At 37.6% G+C, this 10,194-nt stretch overlaps 1 protein-coding gene across 1 annotated transcript in view; it reads left to right on the top strand.

Moving 5' to 3' along the window:
• Positions 1-10,194, top strand: part of KIF21A (kinesin family member 21A) — a 184,051-nt gene that overhangs the window by 22,653 nt on the left and 151,204 nt on the right. The window contains exons 13-22 of the mRNA XM_010581084.1: positions 1,840-1,924; positions 2,104-2,221; positions 3,854-4,042; positions 4,986-5,185; positions 5,579-5,686; positions 6,175-6,243; positions 6,354-6,565; positions 7,239-7,392; positions 7,772-7,972; positions 9,300-9,401. Coding sequence (XP_010579386.1) covers positions 1,840-1,924; positions 2,104-2,221; positions 3,854-4,042; positions 4,986-5,185; positions 5,579-5,686; positions 6,175-6,243; positions 6,354-6,565; positions 7,239-7,392; positions 7,772-7,972; positions 9,300-9,401 — 1,438 coding nt within the window. The remainder of the gene's footprint in view (positions 1-1,839; positions 1,925-2,103; positions 2,222-3,853; positions 4,043-4,985; positions 5,186-5,578; positions 5,687-6,174; positions 6,244-6,353; positions 6,566-7,238; positions 7,393-7,771; positions 7,973-9,299; positions 9,402-10,194) is intronic.

The following is a 10,194-nucleotide window of genomic DNA, read 5'->3' as shown; positions in this document are numbered from 1 at the left end:
TTGACCCACCCCCCCCCCCCCCGAATTCATGCAGATGATGTGAATCCACAGATCAATAGCACTCAAATTAAGCAGTACCGTTCTGTCTGGCAGAGCTGCTCCCTTTCCTTCGTCCTGTCTCTCCCCTTTATCAGGCAGAACACAAATTCTCTGTAGCGGTTGGCTCTGTACTGTGTGCAGGTGGAAGGGAAACTGGGGATTTGCCTCAATCTGCATGAAGATTGCAGCTAAGATCTGTTATCATTTAGGCTTACTAACCAACATAAAACAGAACATGTGAGCTGAGCGAGATGAGAATCTGTAGAAATGAGATTGCGTGGCTCAGTGTTCCCTGTTCTGGCATTTTTTTTTTTTTTTTTTCTGTACAAATCTGGTTAGATTTTTTACTTCCAGCCTCCCTGGCTGCTGTGTAGATTCAGACGGTCCAAGCAAAATCTTTCTGCCTTGCGCATGATCAGTGTAGCTGGATTCAGTTTCACTGGTGATGAGTGGGACAGAAGGAACCAGTTAGCACTGAACAGGTTAAAAAATAGTACAAGAAAAAAATTGTGTGTGCACAGAAGTACTGTGTTACTTAACTGGCACTCTTAAAGATGGCTTTTAGGTATCACTTGCCAAATTAGTGTTTCAAATCTACTGCATGTTTCTTGTGACTGCACTGAGTATTGGATTTGTCCAAGAGTTAGACCTTGAATCTTGGCTCCTTTTGGTGTCAGTGGAGGAAGATGTACATTTCTAGATACCCTGCCTGATCAGTGACAGCACATAACTTGCCAAACTTCTATGCAGCTGAAGTTAGGTGAGGTGGATTCCACATTATGCAATCCTAACCACATCTTTTTGTTATTACCCCCTATGGTGTCTAGCCCTGTTCTATCATGATTTCCCATCTATTGGGGATGGTTTGGGTTTTGCACATGTGGTGCTAGAAGGACTGACATTTGGTCCATGACAACTTGCAGACTGCCACTGATTTTTGAATTTTACATTTGCATGTGATGCCTCAAATGTGCACTTAAAAATGTTAAAACTTGTCCTAATGGCTCACACACCAAACCTTTAAAACAAAATCAAAAAAACCTTGCTGTAATTTGTGTAAGCCATCACTACAGTTCAGGTTGCCAAAAGAGGAAAGAATATAGAGATACTTGACTTTTAAATAAGTTTTGAGCCATAGTCTGAAAAACAGTAGCATGGAAATATACTAAAATGTAATCTTAATAGTTGGGAGAAGTTTCTTTTTGAGACAGACAGTCCTATTGCAAAAATTCAGTATTTCTCGACTCTTCTTGTTGTATCAATGCCTATTTTGAGCATTCCCTTGATGTCAAAGTAGATAACTGATCAAAAGAATAGTTATAGTATGATAAATTAGGATATTGTTTAAGGCTTATAAATTTTCAGATGATTATAAGCGCAGTAGGCTCCATTATAGTTTGAGAGTGTAGTAAAACCTGTAATATATGTTGTACCTGCACACAATGTTCTTTTTTTGCTTTATAAAAGCTATTCTGGGTACACTGCAACTTCCATATGAAATGAGTACTTCTGTAGTATATGAAGATGCGTATTCTGATTGTCCCAATTGTGCAATATGCCCTAAAAAATGTGCTAAACATTAATATTATTTTGCAAGCTAAGATTAAAAGCCATTAAACATTATTTTATTATCTGCAGGATTTTGGAAGTTGTGTTTTACCCATGCCCAACACCTGTACCTTTGTCTAACTACACTTTGGTTTTCATCTTTATTTGGAATTGCAACTTATTGCTTTGGGGGATGGGAAGCACATGCTATTTCAGTTTGTGAATATTTTGTGTCTGTGCCTCTTCTGCTAGTGTTAAAGAGGATAACACAGATAACGAGCAGGAGAAGAGAGATGAAAAAGGCACTTCGGAGAGAGAGAATAATGAATTGGAAGCAGTAAGTATTTAGAAGTGTTTGATTTGTTCATTGTCTGTTTAAAGATTTACAAGGTTGTAGAAAGGAAATTAGGAATGAGTCAGGTGAATACTATGGCTTCACAGTGATAGTCACAAGTGTCTGGGGGATGGAAAAGTGTGGGTGTGCTTCAGCATCTTTCTATTTTGTACATTTTGCAGGAGGAAATTCAGGAAGCAAGTGATCATGAGGATGAAGATGAGGAAGATGATGAGGATGAAGATGACATGGAAGTTGTTGAAAGCTCAGATGAATCAGATTCTGATTCTGATGAAAAAGGTGATGTCAGTGCAATATTCTGTAGAATTTTACAAATCCTATCTGTCATTCCTTGGCTTTTGGTAGGCAAGATAGCATGTTGTGAACACACTGTCCATAATTCTCTGTGGATTGTGTGTCCAGCGAATTTTTTTTTTTTTTTTTTTTTTTTTGGTTATGGTGCTAAAACATGTAACAGACATCTGATCAAGTGTCCCCATACTGGCTTTAAAATTGACTGGAGGCCATCGGGTGTTTGGTAACACATTTCTTTCTTGGTTAGAATATCCAAAGTGTAAGGTTTAAGTACTGGGTTATTTTCATGTCTCAGGACTAATGACCAAGGTGATAGCTCCTGTTCAGCTAAATTGGAAATAGTGTCGTGGTTTAACCTCAGCCAGCAACTACGCACCATGCAGCTGCTCACCCCCCTCCCCCCCAGTGGGATGGGAGAGAAAATCAGGAAAAGAAGTAAAACTCGTGGGTTAATAGAACAGAAAAGAAGAAACTAATAATGATGATGATAACACTAATAAAATGACAACAGTAATGATAAAAGGATTAGAATATACAAGTGATGCACAATGCAATTGCTCACCACTTGCCAATCAACGCCCAGTTAGTCCCCAAGCGGCAATCCCTCCACTCCCACTCCCCCCAGTTTATATACTGGGCGTGATGTCACATGGTATGGAATACCCCGTTGGCCAATTTGGGTCAGCTGCCCTAGCTCTGTCCTGTGCCAACTTCTTGTGCCCCTCCAGCTTTCTTGCTGGGCTTGAGAAGCTGAAAAATCCTTGACTTCAGACTAAACATTACTTAACAACAACTGAAAACATCAGTGTTATCACATTCTTCTCATACTGAACTCAAAACATAGCACTGTACCAGCTACTAGGAAGACAATTAACTCTATCCCAGCTGAAACCAGGACAAATAGGTAGAATTTAATTTTGAAACACTGAAAGTCTATCAGCCTTCCTCATTTTTGTGTAGCATGCAAGTTAGGACTGCTAGAGTCAGAGACAGCATCACCAGCAATTCTCTCACGTGAGTTGGGCCAAATGGGCAAACCAAATCTGATGGTTCCATCTTGTTTGATAGTCACACAAACCATTAGCAGGAGTTGCAGAACCTGCGGGGAAAAAAAAAAGGGTTAGTGCTTTTTCCTTACTTCCCTTACTTTTTTTCCTCCTACTTTTCTCATTCCCTTCACCATTTCACTTCTGTGATAGAGGTCACTCAACTCTTCTCAGAAATTTGGCTGTATCTTTCTAAGAGCTAGTGAAGGGAAAGTCTCCTCTTGGAGTCTGCCAGCAGGCACATTTTCCTTTTATAACGTGCTGGGTTTATGATTGAAAGTTATTCTCCAGCCCTGAGCTGTGACTGAAGTCTCACAGCCTTTTGTATGGGGAAGGACAGATTGCTGATGTTGAGATTTAAATGTGAGTAATAACAATATATGGGCAACTGTGATCCGATGAGAGATTTTTCCCTATCTCTTTCCTAGTTCTAGAATGGAGAGTGTTTAAGGAGGAGACTTTATTGTGAATTGCAGATAATAGTTTTGATTGCTGCATTGTGCTTGGCTACTTTACTTTGTTACTTTAACAGAAGTCTTAATTTTTAATTACTGAAATCTTTTTATTTTAGAAAATTATCAAGCTGACTTGGCAAATATCACCTGTGAAATAGCCATTAAGCAGAAACTGATAGATGAACTAGAGAACAGCCAGCGAAGGTTGCAAACACTGAAAAAACAATATGAAGAGAAACTAATGATGCTACAACATAAAATTCGAGATACTCAGCTTGAAAGAGATCAGGTTCTTCAAAACTTAGGTAAGAAGTACAAAATCATTTAAATCTAGATGTTGTGTAAGATATTCAAGTTGAATTGTTTGCTACTTCCCTACCTTCCTTTTTCAAACATGATAAGAAATTGCAGAAAACAGAAATAGGTTTGTACCCATAATGCCAGTGAATCATACTTTACTCCTCGTTTCTACCAGAACTGAGAGAGATTTTTTTTAAAAAGATACTGCTACTGACAGGTATTTGATTTGATTGAATAAGCATTTTCAGTTTTCTAGGCGCTCTCATTTTAACATAGTCCTTGAGATAGTTGCTGAATAAAAAGTTCTTTCCTGCTCCTCCCTCCCCCATTTCTTTTGATTTGCTTAAAAGTAATAACTAGGATCAGTGGCCTTTCAGAGGTGTTTTACTGACTAAACTTTTTTTGAATATGTAATAGTATTGAGATGAAAAACGAACTCTGACTCAGGAAGTTCTAAACCACAAATAGTTGAACTTTGGGAGAGTACTGGAGGAAGTGTTTTGTTTGTTTGTTTCTTTTTTAAAATATACTGTATATGCTTTATAGCTATATACTTATATGCTTTTGCTGTTCCCTTATTCTTTCTTAGACCTTCCCTCTTGATCAGTGCCAGAAAAGTCATACTAAGCTGGATAGCTTTTTGGACTGTTATGACCTTGTGCACATATGCGTGAACAAGCATGTCTGTATCTGTCTTCAGGTGCTCAGATATTTGTTGTCTAGTACAAAGAAATTGGAAGGAAAGTGTTAATACTTAATCTCTTATCCAAGAACACATACTAGGTGGAAAGTTTGAAGCAGTGCAGGTGACAGTAGCTAGAGGCACATTAAATTTTTCAAAGATATTGCAGATAATGCTATCAAAGCAGAGGAAGCAGTCATTTGCTGTGGCTGGCAAAGTGAAAATATCCTGAACAAAAGCAGATTAAGAATTTCCTTTTGCTCTAGGTTCTGTAGAGACCTATTCAGAAGAAAAGGCAAAAAAAATCAAGTTGGAATATGAAAAGAAACTCCAAGCCATGAATAAAGAATTGCAGAGACTTCAAACAGCACAAAAGGAACACGCACGATTGCTTAAAAATCAGTCTCAATACGAAAAGCAACTGAAGAAACTGCAGCAGGAGGTGACAGAGATGAAGAAAACCAAGGTATATTTCAGTATATTGAAGTGTTGTTCAATGAGTGTTTACTGAAAAATGGATTGAAATCTCCTGTGCATTTATCTACCAGATAACTCTGTTCTTGCTGTCAGCTGCTCGAAAGCCTGAAAACACAAAATATATGAAGACTAGGCTATTCCTGGGGGAGAGGAGTGGCTTTTAGGTTTAATGAACAGAAATTATGGTATCAAACATGGAGAAGCTTGCACTGCTTATTAGCTGTTATTCAGCGCTGAGTGAAGATACATTAGATGGAGGAGGTAAATTGCTAAAAGCATGTAATATACTGGAAGATGGCAATTTGAAGAAACTCTGTGTGAGTGGGGGCAGGCAGCAGTAGTTCAGTGTAAACAGCTTTTCTAAGTGATGACCTCTTTACAGGTTCGCTTGATGAAACAAATGAAAGAAGAGCAGGAGAAAGCTAGAATGACTGAATCTAGAAGAAATAGAGAGATTGCACAGCTTAAAAAGGAGCAACGCAAACGAGAGGTGATTTGACAGATAAAGAACTTTCATTTGGAATAAGCATCTATCCTGATGTGCATATGCTTGTAGGCACACACCATGTGTGTATGCATTCACTGAGGCAGGCATGTACCTGTGTATTTCTGCCAGTCAAAATGCACGTAAATTGGTTTAACTTCTATGATAACTGGGTTCCTAGCTTCAGGTGATATGTGCAACAGAAAATAGAAGGCTTATTGAATATTTATATCAGTATTGTTTTATTAGTGAATCTCACAAAACTGTTGCTACTATCTTGCTTGCATGCAAGTACTCTTTTTGATAGAGAATTGATATAGTGAAACACTTATTTTCATTCTGTACTAGAAAGAGCAAGAAACAATTGTGACTTGCCCACTTCATGTCACAAGTTTTGCAAACTTGTATTAGCGTGTAAAGGTCTTTTTTTATACAATACAGTCCTTGTGGCAGATAATGGAAAAAACCTATTTGCTGCTTGTATTTTTTCACAGCATCAGCTCAAGCTTCTTGAAGCTCAGAAAAGAAATCAAGAAGTTATCTTACGTCGCAAAACTGAAGAGGTATTGTGGTAAAAGAGTAATACAACTTTGAAAATGGAATGATATTGTATCACTGTAACTTGGAACGTGGTTTTGGGGAGAGGTAATCGTGTCTCTGCACTGTGTTTCAGGTTACAGCCCTTCGTCGGCAAGTAAGGCCTCTGTCTGATAAAGTGGCAGGAAAAGTAAGTCGAAAGCTGAGTCTGCCTGAGCATCCTATACAGGAAGCAAGTTCTAGCTCATCAGTTGAGCACGATGGTTCAAGAACAGCAGTGCAGCAGAAGATGAGAATTCCTGTTGCAAGGGTTCAAGCATTATCTGTAACTGCAACAAATGGAACAGGGTAAGGATTAAAACTGTTTAGTCCTCTCTTAAGAGAACTGAAAATTGCATGGACTTTCTAGCGGATAATCTTGTGGTGATGCATATTGCACTGGTTATTTTTCAAATTGCTGTCATGTAATGCTCATAAAATGGGTGTTTTACCATTATCAAATGGAATTTGAATTTTGTGGGTTTAAGACAGTGTGGAATAATATAAAATGGCTTTAAAGAACAAGTTGCATTAAGAAACCCCAAAATTTCAAAATGCAGTTAATCTGCCATTAGAGAAATGCCCTTGGTGGTCCAATGCCTGCAATGTTCTTAAGTACAAAGAAAAACTTGTCGGAAAACACAATTTAATGTATTGGGTTTATTGGTGATCTTCCACTGGGGTTTGAAGCAGATCCCCTTGTTAAATAGGGAACAACTCTTAGGTGGCATTCTGTTTCAATGGTGCATCATACAAGATACCACAGTGTTTGATACCTGTTTTTCAAATGCAATATATTAAAGGGCGGTAGAGTTCAGGGCTGGGTGCAGGTAACTGTCTGGTGCAATGAAAAACTGAAAGAAATTCTGCAAGAAATTTTAAGTTGTCTGTCAAAAATATTCTGGCCTGATCATTTCCACATTCAAATATGTAATTGAACTACTTTAGACTTAGATGTATGTTTCTCTTGAATTTATCACAGAAAGAAATATCAGCGGAAAGCAGTGACAAGCAGAGTTTACTCCTCAAAGGCAGCCAGGATGAAATGGCAGTTACTTGAACGCAGAGTGACTGATATCATTATGCAGAGGATGACCATTTCCAATATGGAGGCAGATATGAACAGGTTACTTACGGTGGGTGATCTACTATGCACTGTTGCCTGTATCATCTTATTAAATAAAGTGAGAGCAGTGCATTTATGTTTTCTGTAAATGAATTGCTGCGAAGGTGGCATAGGCAGTGACTTGGAATCCATTGCCATCAATGAAGATGCTCTTAACTACTCCAGTAAGCATTTGTACCATGGGATTGCTGTGCTTAGTAAGAAATAAAAAACATATTAATAGGATCATGTGCAAATATACTAATATATTCACCTGTATAACTACTTCCTGTAGAAATCACGATATGTTAGTTAAAGTATAACAAGGAAAACAAAACAAAAAGGTGTTTAAACGCCCTAAGTATTTACTAATTCCTTTTTATGTAATATTATGTCTTTGGGGAAAATAGCAACGTGAAGAACTTACAAAAAGAAGAGAAAAGCTTTCAAAGAAAAGAGAGAAGCTCATCAAGGATGGGGGTGGCAGTGAAGCAGATAGAAACGTCCAAAACATAAATGAAGAGATGGAATCACTAACTGCGAATATAGACTACATTAATGACAGCATTACTGACTGCCAAGCAAACATTATGCAAATGGAGGAAGCAAAGGTAGGTCAAATATTAATGCAAAAATGGTAAAATGGAGAAAAGAAAAAAATCCTGTGGTAGCCTTGAAAATGTTCTCATTTAGAAATTAATTTTGTTTTGGCTATATAATTATTGAATCAGAAAGTGAAAATTGGTGAAAACTTGGGTGAAGTTTGAAATGAGGAGTGTTTATACAGCTGAATTTTCAGATCTGAGTTTTAATGTCAGTGTAATGCAAGTTAAGATTGCAAAGCATTTAAATGTCAAAGCTGATGCTTTCTATTCTGCTGGCATTAAATTAATATAATTCTTGGGACTGAAGGCTAGCAGCTTGTATATTCCTGCATCTGTTGGTATGCTTCCACTCCCTTGTATTGTTTTTGTATACTTTAAATATATTTAAATATATTTAATGTGAGAATTTATGTAAATTCTTTATATTGCATTTTAGTATATTTTCAATTATGGAACAGTGACTTTCTATAACTAAAGAGCCTTTTCAGGCCAAGTTGCTTGTTTAGGGTTATCATTTTCAAATAGTAATTTAGTAAAAAGAAATTGTCTATTACAATTGATGTAGAAATTTGAATAATACCAAAAGCAGTGAAATCCAAATCTGAAAACTCTTATAATGTGCATCATACCTTACATGATCTAGCAGGAAGAATCCACCACATAGTCTCCTAGGTCTCTTGGCACATGGGAGCATGAAGTCCGAACTGTAATACTTACCAGTATTTTTATATGGCAGTTCTTGAGTTCTCCCTCTCCCACCTTGGGCTAAGCTATGCTTTAATGCATATTATATTGCCAGCAGTTTCTACTATTTTACTCACACCAGGGCTTCTTCAATCTTGGACATCATGGTGCAAGGTTACAGGACTTTACCAGTAAAGAAATAGAGAACACAAAAGGCTTAATAATTCTTAAGGGTACCAGAGTGCTTAATACTGACTGAGAATAATTGGAAGAAAAATGAGGAAGAGACCTAGGGGGAGAAGCCTTCAAATGCATGAAGGCTGCAGAAGAAATGCATTTATTTCTGCATCCACTGTGAATAGCTTAGCTTGTGGAAAGAAGGGGTCTGAGTTTAGAGTTTGATAAGAGCTTTCTAATAGGAAAGAAACTGAAGCACTGGAAGAGACTGGGAAGGCTGCAGTGTCTGTACTGTGGGGTGTTTTAGGTATAGTTTGGAAAAGAGATCTTTCAGGCATGGTTAAGAAGTACCAAAGAGATGAACTGGGTGATACTGCAGCATCTTCACTGTTTCTGTTTTCTATGATTAGTATAATGATTTGTGAAAAATGCTTTTTTTTAAATCTGACTGTTTTTATTGTTGCACACATAGGAAGAAGGAGAGACCTTGGATGTAACAGCAGTGATTAATGCTTGCACTTTGACAGAAGCTCGGTATTTGCTTGATCACTTCCTCACGATGGGTATCAATAAGGTAATGCATTAAGTGAAATATATGTGTGCCAGGACTATGCCATGTACCAGGAGCAGAGCTGTGCTGACATAAAGACTGACTAATGTGCATTAGATAAAGCAAAGCTGGTCAACATTACTGAGTCACGCTGGTTCTTGGGGTGAAGGCCCTTGACATTCATTGTCCCCTTCAACCTGTTGCCTGTTTTTCTACTCCCAATAGAGCCTACTTCACTTTACTAATTACCTCATATTGTTCCTATAAGAGCACTAGCTTTTCATAATCAAATAAATATCTTTCTGTGTTTTTCAACAAGCTCCTACAGAATGGTCAGGATCTTTATTTAAAGACTGGTCAGCCACTTCCTTAAAAATATGAGCCTTTAAAAAATTTATTGATGCATGGCATACTTTACTCAGGCTTCTACTTTTGAGTAGAGCAATAGGGGCTTTTTCTGAAGGCCTTGGAGCAATATTTTCAAAATGAGTATTTGGCAGTTTATAACCCTGCGCACACATGTATCATATGCCCTTGCTGCTGCTTTTCTTTCTTTGGCCTTTCTTTGGAGGCCATACTCAGTGTCATTGAATCAAATAAAAGATTTCAAGGCTATTGAAATGGGCTTTCAGTCAGTCCCACTGACCAATTCTCTGTTCTTTTTTGCATTCTTGATTCATCACTATGCAGGTAGTAAAATTTTTTTTTTTTTTAAATAAAAAACATACAAAAGAAAAGAAAATTTCCACAATTACATTGGCTTCTGCAACAGAGTTAATATGAGAAAAGTGCCTCTGACTTACCCTGTTAACAATTT

The sequence above is a fragment of the Haliaeetus leucocephalus genome, unplaced genomic scaffold (assembly GCF_000737465.1).
Source record: "Haliaeetus leucocephalus isolate CR32 unplaced genomic scaffold, Haliaeetus_leucocephalus-4.0 Scaffold751, whole genome shotgun sequence".
Taxonomy (NCBI): Eukaryota; Metazoa; Chordata; class Aves; order Accipitriformes; family Accipitridae; genus Haliaeetus; species Haliaeetus leucocephalus.
This window is presented reverse-complemented; position numbering and strand designations above follow the sequence as displayed.